Source organism: Patagioenas fasciata, chromosome 2 (assembly GCF_037038585.1).
Source record: "Patagioenas fasciata isolate bPatFas1 chromosome 2, bPatFas1.hap1, whole genome shotgun sequence".
In the NCBI taxonomy this organism is placed as follows: Eukaryota; Metazoa; Chordata; class Aves; order Columbiformes; family Columbidae; genus Patagioenas; species Patagioenas fasciata.
This window is the reverse complement of record NC_092521.1, coordinates 135,582,088-135,605,419: the sequence shown is the minus strand read 5'-3', so window position 1 is coordinate 135,605,419 and position 23,332 is coordinate 135,582,088. Positions and strand designations below refer to the sequence as shown.

The following is a 23,332-nucleotide window of genomic DNA, read 5'->3' as shown; positions in this document are numbered from 1 at the left end:
AACTTGCAAAAATATTAACCAATGTTTTTTTCACCTCTAATCTATGTGTTGCCTTTTCTACATGCAATGCCATAATGTCTGTGGTGAGCATCAGACACACTAGAAGTTAACTGGAAAGCTAGGACACCATTCCCGGTCGGTAAACCCTTGCCTTGGAATTCACCTCCCTGCTCCCTCCACCAGGATATGATCGAAAGATCAGATGGGTTCATGAACAACAAAGTAAAGGGAACGGGAACACTCTGGGGTTTGGAAGATTACACAGGAGGTTCGTTTGCATGTTTTTAGCATGCCTCATGCTTGTTGATGTTTTTAACTCTTCCACTTGTGCCAAGAGATAACAATGACTAACTTAGGAGGGAAAAAGTCACAGCATAAAGAAACAAGCATACACATAGTGAAACTGGAGTTGGCACAGGCTGAAAAGAAGATGACTCACAGACTCTCAGTATTTAGCTTTGTTTCTAAAAGTCAGATAACACCAACAACTGCTAAATGAAAGGATGAAGTTTCAGTCTTCTTTCTTGCTTAACTTAAATAATTTTTTATTTTTAAATCAGGTTTCCAGTTTTGGAAGTCTCACAAAATCTGCCATTAGTTCTTCAGTAACAGGGACAGTTTCTAGCTCAGGTTTATAAAAAGAAATTATTATTGTCTCTGGATAGGAGAGTTTCTTTGGCATTATTTTTATTTACAGAATGAAAGAATGTCATGTTTCCTTATCCACTCCCACCATCCTGCCATAAATTTCCTCTAACCTGTTTTGCTATTAATGAATAACTGCAGTAGGCCCTTTTCTCCAGTCACAATACATGGATTCTCAACGAGCATAAGTTTCCACTGTTTTTAATAAGACCACAACTTTGATTTAAATGCAGCATTGCTCTGTTAGCTACACTTCATGTTTAAATGCAAAAGTGCACTACATGGACATTTTCTGTCCCTGTTTTTAATACAGAGCTTTATAAGACTAGAGAGTAGTTGTCTGTAATACAACATTCTTTGAATATCTTTGGCAAGTGACTTGCTTGTTCCTAGCAGCAGTTTTGCCATAAAGTTGCCTAGGTAGGATTTTTTTTTTTTTTTTTAATTTTTAAAAAGAATAAACCACTCTCTTCCTCTCCCTGCTTTTTCTTCTTTAATGTATTGGACAGGTAGCTATTTCTTAACAAGCATATTCACTACATCAGTGCAGTTTTTAAATAAAATACAGACAGCAGCAGAGCAAAGAGATACTCTTGCAGAGGCCCATGCAGTGATTATGTGACAAAGTTGTTGATTACTAGTCTGTGTGGAGCCTTCCAAACAGTTGTCCACCCATTGAACATGAGTTTCATTAGTCATGAATATTCTTCTATTTCTTACAAGAACAGGGAAGCCTTAGACACAGTGTGTTGTAACAAGATCAAGAGTGACATGATATAAGCTGGTTTTCTTGTATGTTCAGAGACCATCTACACAGCAATATTCTATAGTTGTATCTCTTAACGACATCTAACAGACTCATCCTAAGACACAGAATTCCCTATAAAGAAGGTAAAGCAGTCTTTCCTGAAGAGACAAAATATTGTAAATGATCAAGCAATAGCAAAGTAATGAAGAACAAAAACAGGATTAAACAGGCAGTTTCCATCGAGGCAAAGAAATCACAAATATGTCCCAATGGTATACCATGGGCTGAATGCTGTTTAATAAAACATATCTGTGATGTCAGTCTCAGGATAAGGAAATTTTGCTTATATGATTTTGATTAGTCACAATCAGAAGTCTATAAACAACTTCAGGTGGACCTAGTCAAGGTAGGCAAGTGAACAACTCCATGTTAAATTATGTTTATCCACATCAAATGCAAAGTAACATTCATTGGAAGGAAAAAATGCTGACAACTTATGTGGCTTTAAATTAACTATACCAGCTTAAAGAAAGCAACCTTCAGTGAAGAACTAATCTGTGTCACCGGGAAGTCTCAAAAGATAGCAAATTGTTAGGATGAAAAGCCTATATGGTGGAGAGAGGGAAGAAATTACATGATTTATATGAATCAGCGGTGCAGTCTCATCTAGAATATTACATACAGCACAAGCCATCACAAGTTCAAAGGGACATTGCAAACCCAAGACAGAGTTCAAAACAAGGTAACAAAAATGATCACAGCATGGAAAGTCATCCAGAGAGGCTGGGATTGCTTGCTTTAAAAACTGATATATAAAAACTAACTATGCAGAAGTTGGAAGTTCCGTGCCTCATAAGAACAACAGAAAGGTCACTGACATTAAAGGTGTGATATTCAAAACTACATTAAAAAAAAAAAAATACTTAAAAAAAAAGCTTTCATGAACAACAGAATGAACCAAAACATATTTTTACTTCCCCTGTAAAGTCATTATCACTAAACACCACACACAAGCTCTGTAAATGTGAGCTCCAAGATGAGTCTGAAGTGAAAATACTAGCCAGATTCATTAAAAGGCTGCATTTGTATATGAGTAACGTGAAAAGCTGTAACTACAATAGCTGGTGGTAACAACCCCCAAGCGTAAGAGTATAAGGCATCATCTCTGCTCATTTGAAACCAGAAAAAAAAAACAATGAGGAAGGCAGACTATACAATATTTGCCCACACACTCTCTTGAAAGCTTGTGGCTAAAACAGTTACCTGTCAGATCAATCTTAAAACTTATGGATATAGGACTAGATGAACCACAATCTTGACCCAATACAACATATGTTGTGTCTACACTAGCTTCCTCTGAAATAATTGTTTAGGGTTTGGTTGTTGGTTTTTTTTGTTGTTGCTTAATAAAACCTCTACCAGTATAACATAAATATTTATTGCCACATTGAATTGCAGATTATCAACTCAAAAGTGGGACTTTTTAAGCAGGACTCAAGATAAATTCTCAGTTTATGCACACACTCTGTGAACTGAGGACTGACAACAGGAAAAAACGAGAGACATCACTCCTGCTATTCAGCTTGGAGATTCACCAGTTTTAATGCATGTCCTGGCAACCTAAGAGACCTATTGATTTGCAGCCATTCATTCAAGTGCAATGAAAGCCATAATTAGATAAATAGCTTTGGTAAAACTAATCTGAAACTCATTTGTTTGGGGACTGTCTGTTTAATGAGATAAAACAAGAAATTAAATATCTGGTGAATGTTCCTCTTTGTATCCTTCAACACAAGAAAGAAAATATAAATAAAGAGGTATTCATTTAACTACCATTATTATTTTTGCATTTTATGTATTTTGTTCCAGCAATTGCTGTCAAGAACAATTACAAAGGCAATATTTATGAATGACTATGCTCTATCAGGCTGACCAGTTTTATCTATCTCTCTCATACATGTGGATACCGAAGAATAAAAAGAACAGGTCTTTTAATAATTTGTAAACACTCTTCGAGCTGACAGAGTTTAGCTTTACAATGGCATGTATGGAGTAAGTTTTTATAGTATCCAAGGTCCATTTTTAGACATGATTATGCCATTCTTTGTGAAGAAAAGCTAAATTCTGTTTAAGTTTTCAAAAGTATTTATAACAATTAATCTAGCAGGATAATTATATTTTGTTCCTTAACTATTTTTTTTCCCAACAAAATGCTGAGGAAGACTACTTGAAAGAATTTCTATGTTGTGATTACAGTTAGCACAATTCAGTGCTAGCGCAGACAGATGTTACAATTTATCCTTCTAAAGACAAAACACACTGAAGCCTGGAATACACTGTGTCCTCACCTTTCATCTTTGGCAGCTAACTACTAGATCCCGCTTTTGTTCCTTCAGGACTTGCATCTCCCATGACTTTGGCCTTCCTTAACACCACAAACCTTGGTTCATCCTGCAACCCAGATTCAGCAGCAGATTCATAGCCCGCACCCCCAGATTTGCTTTTGCTGCCAAGAGGCTTCAGATGCTGCAGAAATGACAAACTGCAACAAAGCACTGGATTGTACTTGAGCTGGGACCCAGAGCAGACCTAAGGGATTCTTTTAGCTCATTCCTTCAGCCATCCAGTAAACAACAGCTTTGCGACTTTCAGAGCTAACCATGCATGTGCATTGTTCTTCTCCCCTTCTTTCCATATTTTAAAAATGAATTTATGCATCACTGAAGTGCATTCACCTATGGGATGAAACAGAGCATCTGCTTAACAGTATGGAGTAGCAGTCTATGACAGCGAATTATTACATCCATCTGAAATTATGAAGTGGATCACTGAGTCTAACTCTCTCAGCCAGTATTGAGCCAAAAGAACACAATTAAATGCTTGTAATCTTAAAACAAATTTAAAAAAAAAAAAAAAAAAAAAAAAAAAAAAAAAACCACCAACTCTGCTCCCATAAATTCTCATAAGTGGTCTGGACCTCAATTTTCTGTTGGGTTTGGGGGTTGTTTGGTTAGGGTTTTTTTTGTTCGGTTGTGGGGTGTTTGTTTGTTTGTCTGTCTGTTTGACTTGGGCTTTTTTAGTTTGGTTTGGTTTGGTGGTGCTTGCTTGGTTTTTTTTTCCTTGGGAGGGAGAAATGCTTAATCCAAAATGCCATACTTCCTCTGGTTTACTGCACCTTATTACTGACCTGCATGCTGCATACTGTCTACTGCATCACAAAGGGCATGGTTTGACATGCAATTCCTTTGGCCAGTAATATCACTGTAAGCAGCCACAGCCCCTTACTTGGTGCTGCTTGTTCTACAGTCCCACCAATGATGCCAATACACAGCCTGCAGAGATGCTCAGAAAGGCCAACAGCAGGAGAAGCTACCGGCAGGTAGCCAAAAGCAGACGTGTAAAGTCTACTCCATAATTAAGCAACAAGACTGCTGGAGAGCCTCTGAACTATTTATTTCCTTATTGCTCTAATTCATGCAGCCTATGTGTGTCTCAGTCATGTAAAGACTTACGTATGAAGTTCAGAAAGCAAGGAAAGAAAGCCAACCCTCCCCAAATCCAGAAAACAACACCAAACACCACCAAACAACACAACTTGCATTCCTTACAATCAATCTTTTAAAAAAGGCAAACCAGAAATCATCTGGCATTTCAAGCTTTAACAGGTTAATTTAGTTATAAAACTGAAGGTAAAAAATACTTACTGATGCTATAAATACCAGTATAGCTGTATTCATATAAATTGATGGCCTTTTTTTTTTACCCTCAATAAGCAGATTATTTTCTTTTTGCACTCTAAAAAAATATATTGGTTTTTAATCAGTTAGCCTGCTGTGTTCTCTCTGGGAAAATATCTTGTGAAAAAGGAATTCATCAGAATAAACTGTATAGTACTTAAATATTAATAATTGACCCTAGCTTAATACAACAGCCATAAGTAGATCATTTTACAAGGTCAGACTAACCCAAGTCAAACTACAAGTTAACTGACATAAAAGACACCGTGACAATTATGAATAGCTACTGCCTCTTACACCTGGAACTTGAAAACATTCAGATCCTGCTTCCATGGCTTTTAACTTTAAAGTCCAAATGACTTCATTTTTATCCTTAAACCTTTGCCAAAAGTGTGGATATAATGAAAAATGTTTACATTGAAAGGTGTCATATGGGTGAAGTTCATAAAGTAGATACTGAAAATCAACCTAAATACTGCACAAAAATGGATCCGTGAACATGGACCCCAAGGGATCTTCATGGCAGCCTGACTCAGAGCAAAAGAGGTTCTGGAGTTTGTGTACAAAGAAGCGTGCCCTGCCATCTTCAGCAGGGCAAGGCATGGATGGTGCAGATACGCTGGCCCTGAGGGACTACAGAAGAACTGGATACCCTTGTTCTGTCCAGGATGTCCCATTTTATTTTCAGTCCTACAGCACCATACTGAGCCTAAACCAATGCTATGGCTCTTCTACTAAACATTAGTATGAACCCCAAATAGAAGATGTCTCATATCCCAAGGAGACGACCATCATGGGTAGAGAGGAGCACCTCAGCTATAGCTGAATAAGCAAGTTATATAGCATAAATACAAAGTTATATAGCATAAGTTACCTAGTGTAAGTATAAAGTTACATAGTATAAGTATAAATTTGCAGAGTACAAGTATAAAGTGCAAGCAACTTCCTTTCCCATATGTGAAATATTACTTTAATTGTTTCATATTACGGATAAAACATCTGTTTTATTACAACAACTTTCCATGAATTAGGTTGAAAAGATGGCATATTCTGCTTTCGTTTTTTTCCCCTGCTTTTTAAAAAGCTATCGCCTCCTATTTTCAGTGTTTTCATCAGCATAAAAATGTACAGCTTGTTTTGCAATTTCATCACAGAGCAAATGGAATTCAAACCACTGGGGCCATACAAGTTACAACAGCTGAATACTAATGTTAACGGAGTTTGTCATAATTGTACAGTGCAGCACTTGTCCACTCATCCTGGTGGCTGGGAAATCTGGCGTGAATTAACCAGCAGCGCAGGTTTGAAACCAAGTAAATTAAAGTATACAGTTCCACAAAGTGAATTTTGGTTTTTTCCCTTTAAATAGATAAGGTGACAATCAACTCACATTTAAATCAAGCTTTTCCTCAAGATGTAACACTAGCAGAAATGTTGTAAATACTCCAATACATTCCTTTTAATCCCAGTGGAGCTGATCTTATTTCCTACATAGATTTCCTTGATGGGCTTCTGAGCCACACATGGCAACACCACATCTGAGGACACATAGGCTACATCTCTCAGAAACAGGAGCAAAACCAAAAGTGAAAGTAGCAAGGTCCTTGTTCAGTCAGAGTTACAAACACATGCAGGGCTGACCGATATTTTCTTTTGGAGTCCCAACTAAAGATGTTATTACTAACACAAGAAAAGCAGTGCTTAAAGACTAAGCATGGGCAAAATTAACTCCACATATTTTCACCTTGAGCTTGATTTGTTGAGCAGGAAAGGAGTTAAAGACCATGTTTTATAGCAGACAACTGTGAGTCAAGGCAGGACTTACCAGGATATGCTCTGGCCAAAACAGAGATAATAAGCTCAGAACCTGTCCCAAGCTTAGAGCCAGCTGCTGCATTTTCTCTGTGTCAAGAAGCTGATGTCAATTTTAGGCACCTCCCACAAGCAAAAGCCACATGATGGCACCTCTTCCCCATGTGTTGACAGTGGCACCTGTCAGTCCTACACCTGACTCTCCCCAGGGGTGCTCAAAAGCAGCTGAGATGTCAGTCCAAGCACTACCAGCTTCACTCCCAGTGCCAGTGTGAGACCAGAGGCAGTAGGCAGCATCCTGCTAACCTGACTAATCCACAGCCACGCGGAGAAAAAATTACTTTGCATTCCGCAAAACTTATTAGGTCACTTCCTAGAGCAGAAGAGGGGGTTTGCCTTCCATTTCATTCCACTGTAGTTAATCGAACCCTGCCGTAACTTCTCAGATGTCATAACACATGGGCTATTCTCAATTTATTAATTCACTGAACACTGACTGTGAAAAAAAAAACTATTATGCAAATAAACACCACAGACACTGAAATTCCCCATCAGCTACCGTGGTCACTGTCACTAAGTTATTTTACTCATTACTCAACATTTCATGTGTCACCAGTCACAGACCTGACAAGTTAAAGGATACTGTGAAAGACAATTATCTTAATCAAATACATTTAGCAGGAATACATAATAAGCCTGATTACAATAGGAAAAATTCAAGACTACTTACTGAGACTATTTTTAGCCACTTAATAACTGACAAAGTGATGGGGGTATTAAGTTACTGAGAAGAACCTCTATAGCAGGCTTTAAAGCAAAATGTCACCGATATCAATCAGCCTACTTCAATAATACTTCTGACAGTAAAACTTTTGATTCACTGAGCCAATCTTGTGGTTTTATGTGCTGATTTCACCCAGTGCAGCATCTATACACCACAACACCACATCTTTTTAGTGCAGGAAAAATGCCAAAGTTGAAGCTTCTATAGTACATATAAACATAGGTACCAGAGCAATTGTTCTGATTTTTTTCTCCTCATTAACAATACTGGTCAAATGAGCATAAAGGTGCAAATGAAATGTGTTGATGTCAGAAAATGAGAAGCGTTGTCAAAACAAATGTAAACAGAATGACACACAGGAATACTAGGTGGCTTTGAGAACTGAAATATTAGGAAGGCAGTGTAATTCAGCAGTATGAAACACAAGGTCACTCAGGCATCACTAAGAAAAGGAGCTGGCAACAAGGATATGGACTGCTATAAATGTCAGTCCTCGGTGGGAAGATTACCCGAGTACAAGGCAAATCTTGGGTCAATAAAATGTGACTATCAAACAGCACCATAATGTAGTCATGGAAAGCAGGTCTGGAAATTCTGAGTATTTCCAGCAGAGAATTTCTAGTGTCCTGGCAAAACCTCATCTACAACACTACAGTTTCCCCAATCACAGGATTAATTGATTAGGGGACAGTAACTTGAATAACATAAGCAACTGAAAGATTCTTACAAGAAGCGAAAAAACGCTTAGCAAAATATAAGCTGAGAGGTTCGGATACTCATTTAATTAAAACAGATTGCATATAATTTGATTTTTTTCCCCTGCCAAAGAAGAGTTGCCTCCAACAGCATGACAACTGCCAGTGCCAGAATATATGACAGATATCTCTAATACACTCCAACCCTCCAGCTATTTTCAGCTCAGGAACCTTCTGTGCCTGGTGAGGATTATGTATGTTCAATACGTTTCCACAAACTTCTCCAGTCTCACCATGAACTCATGTAAACTTTTAGCATCCATACCCTAACTCCTGTGGTTTATTTTCAACCTGTAACCCTACAGCCTGACATACACATTCAGCAATGTCACTAAAAACAGAGCTAAGGTGAAGACAGTTTGAGAACATTTTCCTGTCTGAAGACCTCTAGGAATCTCATAAAAGGGGTCTCAGAAGATAAAATAGTCATGGTGCCTCTTCAACTTCCAGCAAGTCAAAAGGCAAGTCCCATGGCAAAGGTTTGTACAGGAGAGCAAGATCTTTCATAATACCAGAGTAACAGGGTTTGACACCATGACGTCCAAAAGGTTTTTCAGCTCCACTGTTGTTACAAAAGGCAACATCCATGCTTATGTATAACAACACTATTTTGCTTGTGTATAAATGTGAACCTAGAAAGCAGAAGAGATAATTTTAAACGCATGTGTGTCTCTGCGTGTGTGCAACGTTACTCCTCTGCCTTCTGAGTGTTTCCCTGCTCTCTCAGATGTTAAGGAAGTTTACTCAGGAGCAGCATTAGCTCCATTAAAAGTCCAACAGACTGTGGTGAAAAGGATTTTTGGCATGATGGAGTGACTGCTGCATTGATGTGCCTGCAGGGCCTCATTGCTGGTGTTACTGGTGTTTCCAGGGACAGGGACCTGTATTTTACCATCACAACAAAAAGGGAAGGAGAGGAAGACATCTTCAGCAAGCATCAGGAAGAACAGCAAAGACAGTTCATAACCAAATGCTCATGCTTGCTACATGTACACTTAACACATACTTCAAGGAGGCAAACTGGGAAACAGAAGGGTTCTACTTTCCAAAAATTTTGAGAAAGCACACAGCAGAGGGGAACAGTTTCACAGGGCACAGTGACTCACGGCAGCAGAGCCCTCCTCTGCCTTTGCACAAACTCAGACACACACACACAACTACCACAGTAAAAGACTGGATCATTTTCTGCTGATTTATCCAGCATAAACAAAGAAGCACCGAGCAGAGGATGAGGAGTAAAACCAACACCTCACAGCTCACCCTGCAACTGCAGCCTAACCCCCAGTGCCACCTCAGACACCTGTGCTACACCCGCCCTAGGACCGAATTTAAGAAAAAACACCATAACGGACAAAGCCAACATCCAGTTCAAAGTCCAGGAGGTATTCAAAAAAAAAAAATTGGATTTCCCTAGCAAAGGAATTAGAGGTTAGTTTTATGTGCTATTAGACAGCCTAGTGCCAAAGGCCAAGGACTGAGAAGCCCAAATCGATTTTAAAATGTAATCCACCCCATATTGGTTTGTAAAATTTATTCCATTTATTTGTATACTATTCTCCGCTAGGCAATGCTTCCCACCCCCCACATGCACCACAGGAAGTATTTGAACAGCATGCAGTGAAGTACATCCTTAAAACAATTACAGCATCCTTAACACTTCCATTATATTTTATTATCCATAGTCCCCAAGCATGCATGCATGTAGATTATCCCTGCTTTATAGATGAGGAAGCAAATAACACTGCAGGCGGTCCCTCAGCAAGTCAGCATCAGAGGCAGACCCCCTGTTCAGGGGTCATAATATTTTTCTAGGAAATTAAACAAGCCAGAATTTCAGCTGGTCAGCATTTACTTGAAAACAGCTCACCTAAGTGAGTAACATTCCTGATAAAACCAGCTGGACAAATAAGACTCTCGGCTTGGCATTTGAACAAACAGAAAAGCATGAAGAAAGAGTCACTGGAGGGGAAGATCAGACTAAGGTTATTCTTTTTTTCAAAGGGATAGAGGGAAAGGAGACTTCATAAACAAACAAAGCCTTCCAAAAATGAACTTTGGATTAACTTGAAATATTTTGTTGAGATGAAAAAAAAATTCATCTCTGTTTAATATCTATGTTACTCAACCTTACTCCAATCTTATTTTAAGACTTCTTAAATTTAAGAGTTATGTTTAAAAGGGAAAGTATAAAAAATGCTGCATTTTAATAATTCTAACATACCCCTTCGCTTTCCCAAATACTGTCATTTTGACAGTTGAAATTCTTCTCCACATTAAATAGAAATATGTCAAAAGTGTTGTGCCCCTAAAACTCCATTTCTGGGGGGAAAAGGCACATGCACAGAGCAGACAGGAATCAAGATGGGGCACAACTAACAGAGGCAGACTGCTCCCTGGAGAATCACATATGTGGGAGAGACCATCCATGCACCCCAGGTGTCCACTTTGTTTCCAAAGGGAACAAGTGACATTAACCTTGCTACTGGACTCCTAGAACTACCTGCACCTCTGAACACCCCACCAGACACTTGCCTTCAGGAACAATTCCATCTTCAGAAGAATCCCTGCAAACTCTGAGATGGTAGAGCATAGCAGACTTGTTCTCCACACAGGACCAAGCCACCAGCCAGAAGGTCCTGCTGGAGCCATACAGCATCTCCACACAGCATCACACACTGTTCCCAAGATCTGCTGGGTTTACTCCAGCCTTCTTCCTACCAGGACAGACAGTGCAAGAAAAACTTTGCAAGATGACCCACAGGGTACTGGGCAGTGAAGCCATAGATGACACTACCACTAAATCTGTCACGTTCTGTTTGCTGGGCCATAACGCAGCACATCAGCAAATACAGGCAGAGCCTCAGCTGGGACTATATAATGCAAGATGTGACCAAGGCTTCAGCAAGCACAACTGAGCAGCTGCATGACCCAGGAGCTGCCCAGGCTTCTTACCAGGGTGTGAATGCACCCACTCCAAATATTTACAGAGTAACTGTTGTACCACTCATCAAATGCTTTCAGTAGCAGTGAGGAATAGCCATGAGGATAAAACTAAGCCTGCTCTGCACGGTGTTTCCCTGAAGCACCATGAATTTGCTGTGCTAAAGCAGTATTTCAGACCTGCCTGCAAACGAACAGAGTTACCAGCAGCAGTTCTGCACTGCTTCTGACCTCACCGAACACTTACTCCACTTCTTTAGTAGCATGCTTTTAGAGTGGAGTAAGTTAAACTCAGTTCAGAAAAGGACTCATCTTCATTGGAAGAAAGATATCCATTGTGAAAGTCCTGTTAGAGCAGAGCAAGACTTGGCTGTTTGAAATTAACCGAATCCCCTTAGCTCTGTGTTCATATGGACAACTTGTCAAGTGCATTACTATTCCACCTGAACAATAAAAGTCATTAGCCATCTCTATGCAGACTAGTCTTTACTCTGTGGGTTAAACTTGCTTGAGGAAATTAATTAATCTAGAACAGGAATCTGAATCAAAATATTACTCAGAAATAGATATTCTGCAGTAAATTTACATACTACCTTAATACTCTTTATCTTCCTTGCATGTATATCTTCTAATAACAAACCAATCGCCCAGGAAGTTGGCTTTAAATTCATACCCCACTATATTTCGCAACAACTTCCCTGTGCGGATAAAGCATTTATTTACATCTATAAAGTACTATAAAGTTGATGAGGGTACAAATACACATTATGCCAACTTCTCCCTACTAATTCCCCACACAGGTTTTTATCAGTGCACCAAAACTACACAGCAGCTCTCTTGATTCCCCACACAGACAAACCAAGCCTGTTCAGTTTGACTACTCAGCTGGTGGATTTAAGTCCAGTTTTGGCCTGCAAGCAGTTTTGCTGTGACCTGATGACAATCCCACCACCATGATTTGGCTCAAGTCACAACCAGAAGATTTCTCAGCCACGAGTGGCTGCTCTCCACAGTGGTTCCCAGCTGCAACAGTGTCACATCATGCTTCACCACTGCACACCACTGCTTCCCACCAAGCCAGCCCCACAAAGCCATACCAGCCTTTCTAAGTGGGTATTGTGGGTATTAAGTGAAATTTGGCTAGGGAATCCCATGATGCCCACCTATCCCCGTGACCTCAGTCTCTGGAGGCATCCAAGATGGGTGGCAAAGCACACCCAGAAAGCCCTTTCAGCTGCAAACACTCCACTACATGCTGAAGTTCAGTGCTTTAACACGCAGTTGCACAAGTGTCCAAGCACACCTGCACAGCATCTCCTGACAGGTGAGCACATGCATTGGACCACACAAGTTCTGCCACATGGGAGGGAAAAGGAGGGAAGAGAAGAGCCACAGGAGGAACGAGAAGATCCCGACAGACATTTCATTTTTTATCACAGCTGGCATAGGCGGGTCGAGCCTGGCGCCGGCCTGCGGGCACCCCTGCCCGGGGACCGCCGAGGTGCCGCCTCACCACGGAGCCGCCCGATCGCCCCCCCTCCGTCTCTCCTTCCCTCCCTCCCCGCCTGCCGCCCGGCGGTTCCCCGCAGGGGTCCAGCGCCAGGAGCCCGCGGCCCGCCCCCCACCGCGGCTCGGCAGCGGGCGCTGCGGGCGGCGCCCCGCCTGACCCGGGCACCGCCGCCCGGCGGACAAGGAGGGAGGGCGGGGGGGCGCTGCCCCGGGGCGCCCGCGGGCTCACTCACCCGGCCGGCGGCGGCAGCGCTCTTCCTCCGCAGTGTCAGTCCGCTCCGCAGCAGAGCCGGCAGCTCCCGCAGCTTCTGCCGCAGCTGCACCGGTGGCGGTTCGTGGGCTCCGCCGCCGGAGGTCCAGCTGCGGGCCAGCTCCGCGCCCTCACACGGCGACGGCATCTTCACGGAGCCCACGGCCATGCCGCATCCCTGCCGGGCTGCGGCGCGCAGACACGCTCGCCCGCCCGCTTTGCGCGCCCGCCTTCCCCTCGCGTCGCCCCAGCCCCGCTCCCACCCACAGGCAGGCACACGGGCAGGAGGTGGGCAGGAGGCGGGCAGGAGGCAGGCAGGCACACGGGCCGGCACTCTCACGCACCGCGCTCCACTCGCACACCTTCCCCTGGCAGCGCCGAGCGCGGCCTCCACACTCCGCGGCCCCGCCGCCGCGGGCAGCCCCGGGCGGCGCAGGAAGCCCCGCCGACCCTCCACCCCTCCCGCCCCGCGGCTCCGGCAGTGATAAAGTGCAGGTAATGAGAAGGGTGGAGGAGGCGCGGGCGGGAAGAGGCAGAAAGTCCTGTTAACTCCTTTGCGCTCGGAGATCGCCGCCCGGGCTGCGTCCCCACTTCTCCCGGTGGCCTGCGTACCCACGGGGAGGGACACCGGGAAGAGGCGACGGGTCCGAGCTGAGGAGAAGGGAGTTCAGGTTCCTCCAGGGCTGGGCGGTGTCGGTCGCTCCTGAAGGTGGTCAAGGCCAGACTGGATAGAGCGCCGAGCTGAGCCTGCCTGGGCTGAAGACCTCCCAGGGTCCCCACCTGTCCCTGCCACCCTATGATACCCAGGGCTTATTTATGGCTGTATGGATTGAAACGCTTCCCTGCTCCCTTCCCAGTGGATTCTTGACTCAGTGAGGTGTTTCGCCCTCCCTTTCAGTAATGGCACTGCAGAAACTGACCAGTTCATCCCAGGTGAATACTTGCTTCCAAACATTCAGATGCCAGAAACCAGGTCCTTTACTTTTCGTGTAAGGAAGAAAAGTACATTCAAGGCATTTATCTAGAATTCAATACCTTGAATTACAGAGGCTTTATTTAATCTCTGGAGTCTGTCTTTTCTGTCTTGGTGGTACAGGTGTCGCTTCCATTCTGCCACTCTATTCTTATCTGTTTAGATCAGAGAATTGAATGTGAAGTGGGGCTCTCCTTACATACACCTTCTGCCTCAGAGCTACAAATAAGGCTGACATGCTCTTCCAGGTTGAATGGATCAGTGCCTAAATGTCTTGGTAAATGGCGTTACAGTCAAGTCAGTCTCACAGACAGTATGGAAAGCTGTCAACCTGTCCCAGCCATGAGGTCCCATTCGTTTCAGGAACTGACCCTAGTACTCATCCAGCCCTTCAGGGAACTGGCTTAACCATGAAACTAACCTTGCAAAAAAATGAATTTTTTCCTTACTGGTATGCTTCCTAAAGAAACTCCTCTGGAATTGCAGAGGTACCCATAGTGGAAGGGATGTGGCAGATGTACCCAGCCTGTGTCAGGGTGCTGAGATGCCCCTTCCAGCATCAGTATGACATTGGGTTATCTGCCACCTGAATGCAGCAGCAGTAGCCTGGCCTTTTGGCTATGCTGGCCTGACAGCAGGCTGCTGTAAAAAAACTGATCCTGCCTAGAACCCATGGATGTGTACTCCCTTCATATCCGTTACACAGGATCTGGTAACCCTCTGACTCTGGTCAGCTGATCAATCTGGTGGAAAAATAACACCTCAGAAAATAATGAATTTTCCATTGTCCAGACAGCTGAATCGATCCACACTGTGACCACACAGCTGCAGGATCGAGGAAGGCAGAACCTGGAAGTGAGGGAAAGCAGAACTGCTCCTTTCAGCAGCCGTCCATCATTAAATCAGCTTAACCATATCCTGTGTGCATGACTTCATGAGCAGCACAAACCAGGACTACGCAGGGACTTGTGAAAAGGATGGGGTTTGCACCAGCCGCATTCTGTCACCACCTCCTTCTTGCTGGTACCAACTATCATTGCCCATTACACGAGTCAAATCTGAAAAGTTAAGTGTAAAATAAAAAACAGTTATTTTAGAGGAGTGATATGGCCCAAAACACAGAAAAGGGACAGGAATGTGACTGCTATAACTTAGATGAAAAGTGTGCTGCAGACCCCTCAACCCCAAAACACCAGGGAGATCTGTAAGCCCCAGCTGGCAACATCAATGCCAGCCCTTTTGCAAGGGCAAGTGGGATTATGCCATGAAGATGCTTTAGCCAAGGCCATGCTGCATAATCAGGTATCAGGAACACGACGAGCACTGGCTGTTCTGTGTGATGCCTCGTGTCCCAAAAATTTCTATTATCTCACTTTGTTTGTGCTCTCCAACTGCCCTACAATGTGGTTTTAACAGCTGTGTTGCCTGGCAGCCACTTTGTCACAGTTCAGGATGTAATTATAAGGAGAGGTGTATCTACACCCAAAAGAATAATGGATCCCTCGTGTACAGGCTTCACAAAAGGACCATGTTCTTTGTCCGAGTCTTTAGGCACTGCTACAATACAAACAGCAATAAGACAACTCAATAAAGTGTGACTTAATGTGAAGGACTGGAGTATAAGCAGAAATAATTTGATTTTGTCAAGAAAGGGTAAAATTATGCCAGTTCTCAGAATTTCTTGTTTGTTTGTGTTTTTTTTTTTTGACTGAGCAAGATAAGTATAACTTGTGAACAGTGTCAAAAGAGAAATGAATATGCTCTGCAGTGCGTTTAAAAATAATCAGCTGCCGGATAACGTAATTTGGACTAACAATTGCCAGGAAAATGTATTAGATAGTAGTTAGGCCTTTCTATTTCTAGTTTGGATCATTTCAGTTTGGGGGAATATCATGATAGGAATTGTTTCAAATTAAATGTACCGCTTTTCTTTTCGTTGAGTCACAGAAGATTTAGCTTGGTGAATGAGTCTGATACCTGTTCTTTTTCCTCACAGGAAAGTAGAGGGAGCAGAGGGCAAAACTACATCTGGTCAGGAAGTACCTGGCAAAAGAGTTTCATTAAAAACAAAACAAAACAAAATAACACAAACAAATAAACTGTGTTGCAGCCAAAATGTCATGTTCAGAAGATCTCACTTGCAGTGAATTGTCACTGCAGGGAGAGCAGGGCTCTGCAGGAATGGGGTCCCTGTTCTCGACAGCTTTGGCCCTGGCTGAATGCGGATTTCCCACCCCTTGCAGGCATCAGCAGTAACACAAAAGGAATATCAGATCCACTGACCATGTGCAGGCACTGGGGAACTTCTAGTTCTCCGGATTAAACAGTTTTCATTTGGTACAATATAAAGCAAAACCAAGGAGATACTCTCTCCAGTGCTTCTAGCAAGAAATGTAGGTTTGAATATACCTCCCAGAGTCAAGTCTGGACAGGGTGTTTTTTCTCTCACTTCAAGAGACTTTCTATATAAATACAGAAACATCTATGTTTAAATGGATACAGGATGGAGTCTGGACACCTAAGCAACTCTACTGCAACTTTACAGATGTGGGGCCTGGGAGTGTCTGCTTTTTTTGAATGTTTGTTTTTCCTTCATGGTGTAGCACAATCAAAAGAAATGCAGTAAAAACAATACAAGTTGTTTCATGCCTGTATGCATTTCATACAGTTTTAAACTAGATCGTTGAAAAAAAAATATCTGGAAACAGACGTTTCCTGACAAAGCATAATAAACTCTCATTTTGGATGTAAAGTATGAGGAGTTCTTGACTCTGTTGGAATCATTGATAGATGCCACTTTGAATTTCCCAGCATGAAGACAGGCAGTGCAGGGACAGAACTGGGGAGTACTGGGGTACAGGAGCTAGATGTAAGGAAGTCATGGAGAGGCAGCAACTCTGAACCAGCTGCTTGCAGCAGTCCTGTCTGAATATTTGCTCTCCCTGACCTGGCAGGAGGCATTCAAAAGAAAACAAGATTTTTCCAAAGCAACAACCTGCTGTACAACCAGCCAAACATCACTTCCCCTTTCCCAGGCGGTCCTGCCAGAATGGGGACTGGGGAAGGGGGTGATGCTTTTCTAGCCTTTCATAAACTGAGTTGATTCTCTCTTCATCAGAAAGCTAGCAAGCAGGTTTTTCTTTGTAATGCCTCGTTCCCCATGCAGGAGGAGGTGACCTGTGTGCTGCCCACCTCCCTGTACCACATCCAGATGAACTTCAAAGGAAGTCCTGCTGGACTCAGCCCATGCTCTCACAAGAACAGTATCCTACAAACTTTAATTTGCCAAATGTTACTGCAGGACCAACACGTGTGAATTGCAGACTGCCTCTGTCACGCTCTGAGACCCTGCCAGCTCTTGGACACAGGACAGCCTGGCCTGGGAGATTTTTATTTCTGGCTTTAAATGCACTATATGCAATGACCCTGTAAAAGGGCAGGGCTGGGGAAGGCTTTGTGCCATCCTGTTGCTTCAGGGCCTCACAGGAGTTTTGGGGTGCAACTCCCAGTCCCAAGAAGGGACATTTGTGCACCTCATCATTTCAATGACCAGCACAAATGTGGCAGGTGACTAGTCAGGCTCCACAGTGTGGGCTGGAGATACGCTGCAGAAGTCTGGGCACCTCTCACCTTCTTCTGCTTTGGCATTCTTCATCGGTTCATCCAACTTTAAAACAAAACCAACCTGTTCACCCTCAGAGCTGCTAGGGATCCGCTTTTTGGCTGAATAACCTGCTTCAGGCTTTTGAGTTGTTAGCTCCCTTCCAACCTGATCAAAGAGTAGGAATCTCAGTTCTGTTTTAAATGTTGTATATCACCAACTTACTATGGATATAAATAGCATGAATGGATTATCACAGTCGTATACATTAGGGGCATGTATGTGGGTCATGCATACTTACACAAAAAAATCATTGATTTAATTTTTTTTTTGAAAGAAAAATTTCTGGCTAGTTCAGTAACGTGTCATCGCATAGACCAATTATTCAGTCACTTAAGCTCAGAAGCACTGCTCGCAGCATTTCTGAGATGTGAAAGGCCAGCAAAACGTAACATACACTCAGCAACAGAAAGATACCAAAATGGGAACAGAGGACAAGGAAGCAGGAGATCAGTGCAGGGTGTGACTTGAAAGACAGCAGAATGGGAGAATAACTACAAAAAGAGGAGTGAAGAGGTGAAAGATAAAGGAGATGAAATAGTAGCAGGTAAAATATTCCAAGTAGTTTCATGATTCATGTGACTCATAGCTGGAAAGGCTGAAGTTGCCTCTATTAATTCAACCCCCACTTTCCTCTTGACAGCCTATGAACCTCTTCACTTCAGCATTTGACCCTTTCCTCCCATGTCACATTAGCAGCCACCTGTCCCTCTGCCCCCAGTGCCTCTTCCAACCTTCAAAACTCAAGGCATCTTCAAATGGCTGCTCAGCCCGCATCCTGCCCTTGTTTTGTACAGGGAATCAGGACATGGTCCCTGCTATTGGGTCTTCAGTGCTCAAAGATGACAGAGCTCAGGAGCATCCTGAGCCACCAGGGTTGTTGCTGCTGTTGTTTGAACCAGAATTGTGGCACCCGTCAGAGTGTGGGTGGAAGACAGTGTGCAGGGGGTTGTTTGTAATCCTAACTGAATCCCTTTTTCCTATTTCCTTTGCCATTTGGTACTTCTTAAGAATCACTGGGCCATGATGACAAGGGCAAAACTAATGTAAATACAGCCAAAAGTATTCTTTGGTACATAGCAAAACTTTTACTTCAATACAAAGCCGAGGAAGAATGCATTCCCTGTGGTTTGCCAGAGCTAATGAACCTGACTCAACTCTTCAGTTTGATTTGTCTTTTTAACGTACTTGGAAGCAGGGGACCTTATGACCCCTCAGGGAAATTAAAACTCTTAAAGCTCTCATGTTTGGCCTTTTCTGTCAAAACAATGCTGTCATTGAGCTATTGCTCTATCTCTCACAGGTCAAAATTAAACTGCAAAGCCAATAAGATCCTCAATGGAGTTTGTTCAGTATTTTTATTTTAACTAAACAAAAATCTCAAAATGACAAATCGATGTATTTTAATTAAAAATTAAAAAAAAAAACAAACAAACAAACAAAAAAAAAAAACACACCCACACCATGTAACTGGACCTCTGGAATCATGAAGTTTTTCTGACAGTTGCAACCAAAAGTCAAGTTCTTTTAACCCAGGCACGTGAGCGTATACGTGATTTTTTTTTTGTTTTTTTTTAATGTCTAATGTGAGAAGCTTTACATTCATTTACAGAAGAGATTGTGTAGAAGATTTTTGAAAGAGACAAATTGCAATTAGGTGCTAAATTCTCACTGAAAGTTAATGGGAAATCTCCCCTGTGCGACTGACGGCTGATCTGCATATTTATCTTTTTTCCTTAGCTCATAAATTCTGTATTTATGTTTTAATTCACATTTTCTGTATTAATGCATATTTTATGTTTCTTCTCCATATGTATGTGTGAGGATGCTTTAGCCCAATTTTACAGAAACTGGGTTTAAGACACAGTGCTGCCTCTCTGTACGTGTGAGACCTCCCTGCGTATCTTCAAACGCTTAAGCTTGTCAAGCACATTTGACGGAGATATTGAAATCCAAAAGCTATTAAGTCCTTAAAAGTATTCTGAAAATAGGCAGCCATTTGAGAACTGCAGTTAATGCTTCACTGAGGTAAAAAGTGCATGATTTCATATGAGACCTTAGAAAATCCAGATAGGGTCTCAACCTCAAGACACAGATCCATAGAAAATCAAGCTTCATTGATCTCCCTGCTCACAGAACCACTACAGAAATTTGACAGAGAGATATATACATGTTTCTATAGCATATACACCCCTACAGTGTCCACTCAGCTTTCAGATGAGCAAACTACTGTGATATAACAGTAGGGGCTTTCTCATATGATTATAATTTGCAAAAAAGAGATATTTGCATGTAGGTACACACATATATGCAAGGTTGCCTTTTGGTTTAAGTACAGAGTCAGTATCTCTTGCTGCTTCCACGTGAACAGACCTCAGCCCCACAGAGTCTCTTTGATGAAGAGAAAATACAAAACCACATGCCAAATATTTTGAGTTTTCAACACAAACCTGGATCCGTGTTGACAAGCTTTTCCCAGGGAAAGTAACATCAGCAAAATATTTTCATTCCAGTTTCTTGAGAGGTTGGAAAAATCAACAAAAGAATAGCATAAGATCAATTGCCAGAAATAACAACACAATTTTAAACATGAAACCATCTCATGACATCTTGCAAGTATTGAAATGCTTTAAAACTTTTTTTTTTTTTTTTTTTACATTTGGTTTGTTTGTGTTGTGTTCTGATTTTGTTTTGTTTTAAATGTGCCTGATTTTTCACACTGAATAGGAGCAGTGCAGCTGTTGAACAGAAACAGTGAGGCTGATGACTGGAAGAGAAAATCACGTCCAATCGAGGGTTCAGAAGAAAGCCTCCACTATATGAGGAATGATGTAGCTTTGCTCAGTGACTAGATAGGTTTCTCTGGTTTTGTTAAGGATAACATTTCTTCCTGGTAGAGGTAGTAAAATACAGACAGAGTAGCACTAGCAGAGGTAATAAGGCTGTGGACAAATTTTTAATGGATCCACACAAGGGCATTTTCAACTCTGTGTCCAGAGTTACGGCTTGACGAGCCCTCAGACCTCACTCCAACAGCCCTCCTGGGACTCCTGGCTGTTCAGTTGTCCTGTGGGACACATGTTCAAAGGGGCCATTGAAAAAACCTGATCAAAGCAATCTTGTAATTATTTCTATAATGACCTATTCAAGGAAGTATCAGACAGTGGGGGCAGGAGTGGGGAAGGAGTGGTGGCTGACCAAAACGGCCCTCCCTGTGCTGAGATAACCAGCACACCTGCAGAAAAGAAGAAACAGGCTGTGTCCTGCCTACCCCAATCTCTTCCTTCTTCAGCCTTCTCTAACTGCTTACAGACACCCCTGGAAGCTTCTGAAAGCAAACAAGAGTCTGGGAATTAAAGAAATTGGAAAAGCAAACCAGTCATAAGACAAACTGGTGGGTCCAGTTGAGACCATCCATGGAAGATTAGGGATGTTGGCTTGTAAAGGGAGATGGATTTGAGTAGGAACCTCAGCTACAGAGGCTGAAAATGTTTATGATTTTTGATCTTACTAGGTGTACTTCTACGTGAGAACAGTGCTAGCTCTGGGTGTGCATGCATTTAGCTGTCTGAAAAGTGTTTGGGTTACTTGGGAGCACTTAGAACTTTAAGACACCTGTGGTCCAGCCCCCTGACAAGCCACATCAGCATCCTTGTAACACCTGCTGGAGGAGAGTCACAGTAAATGCACAGCATTTTTCTGGGCCTATGCATGAAAAAGACATAAGATGAATTTTCCTTGCCCACGAGAAAAAAAAAACTGTTCCTTCTCACTGTAGCCCTGGAAGAAGACATTTTTTGGTGCTTTACTTGGAAGGCATTTCCATTGTTTTCTGAGACTTGGATACACTATCATTGTAAACAATGTTATATCTGTAACTGTAATGAAATAATCAAATCATATAAAGGCTAAGCTATTTCTAAGAAAACACCAAACCAATCTAATTAACAAGTTGATATTGAACATGTTAACTTACGGACAAGCAATTCCTAAACTATCTAATGAGGTAGTAAGCTAACAGCCCAAACAACGGCATGTATCAAAGGAAATTTAAGACACTCTGCCAACTAGAGGACTTGGCTAAACTAATAAATTTGGAGCTGAGACTAATTTTTGAATTAGAGCTTCAATAATACACTTATGGCAGCCTGCCTAGACTGTTGTGGTTAGACAATAGCAATTCTTCCATTTTTCTTCCAGTATTTTTATTCATTTGCAACACAATTCGTGAAAAACATAACTTGAAAGCCAGCCCAGCATCCCACATTGCAATTAACAGTCAAACTTTTCGGATAATAATTAAGACATACATTATTGCCCCAACCTTCTATGTGACTGCCTCAAAACAGTCATGTGTTTACAGCTAGACACTTATTTCTAAACATTGTTCTCTGCAGTAATTCTAAACGAACAAACAAAAAAACAACAAACAAAACAAAACAAACAACAACAAACCACACACACACACACAAAAACCCACCACACATTAAAGAAGGAAACAGAAAAATATTGAATTATGTATTTGAGCTTCTGCTTCCCAATTCTTGTCAAACTGCTTTTGTCTCAGGGAGACTGACTCGCTGTTTAATTAAGATCTAGGTAGCTTTCTGGTAATAATAAACTAATGGACTAGTCAGCTACCCTTACTGGCTTACAGTGACTCAATTTCTAGTATTGTTTGATTCTTCTGACTTGTTAGAAAAGGAAAGAGTAAATACCTGTCAGGAATCTTTCGAAGGTTCCAGTGTCTCACTTCCCCCAGTTTCTCAACAAGCTAATAAGAGGCACCTGGGAAAAAAAGGAATGTAAGTGGCTGTAGAAGGCTGAAAAAAATAGGATGAAATGTAGTGAGCAGCTCTGAGCTTATATTAGGCCTGTATTACAAACCAAGAACACCTTCCTATCAGCCTTCACTGAAGCTGCCAGTCTGTAAGTACTGATTACTGATTAAGTAATTCATGAAAAATTCTGTTTTGGCAAGCGAGAATGCTGTCTGAATGGGAAGTTATTAAAACTAAATGGGTCATGTGAAATCAGATAATTTATCCTGTGAGCTCCACTGGCAAAGCTGAGCCAACTTGGAGAATGGTTGAGAAATTCTTACTCTGTTTGAGAACTTGGAAGCACACTGGATCTCATTAAAGACCAAATAAATGTATTTCAAAATGGAGAAAAATAGAACAGAACCAGTTCCTCATATTGATTCTTCACCTTTGGATTTTGTTCACCTAGAGTGTTTCTACACATGAATGGATCATCCAGGCCCCCTTTTCCGTGAGTGGAAAGAAACAGGAGTTTGTGAGTTTGGATTCAGATATTGTGTTTTGGATGAATCATGTCTTACAAATGACATTTTATCTCCACTGACTATAAAGTGAATTAGGGCAACCAGCTCAAATCTAGGCAGCTGCACTGCAGACACCTAAGTTTTGCACTGGGTTTTCATTCACACTTCCATAAAATGGGAGTAAAATGTAATTAAGTCAGTAGGGAACATTTACATTATCCTTGGCAATTA

The 23,332-nt window shown here is 42.0% G+C and overlaps 1 protein-coding gene across 1 annotated transcript in view; it reads right to left on the bottom strand.

Moving 5' to 3' along the window:
* Window positions 1–13,426, bottom strand: part of RAPGEF5 (Rap guanine nucleotide exchange factor 5) — a 158,878-nt gene extending 145,452 nt beyond the window's left edge. Inside the window, exon 1 of the mRNA XM_065832436.2 lies at window positions 13,164–13,426. Coding sequence (XP_065688508.1) covers window positions 13,164–13,349 — 186 coding nt within the window. The 5' untranslated portion in view covers window positions 13,350–13,426. The remainder of the gene's footprint in view (window positions 1–13,163) is intronic.
* Between the last annotated feature and the right edge of the window lie 9,906 nt (window positions 13,427–23,332).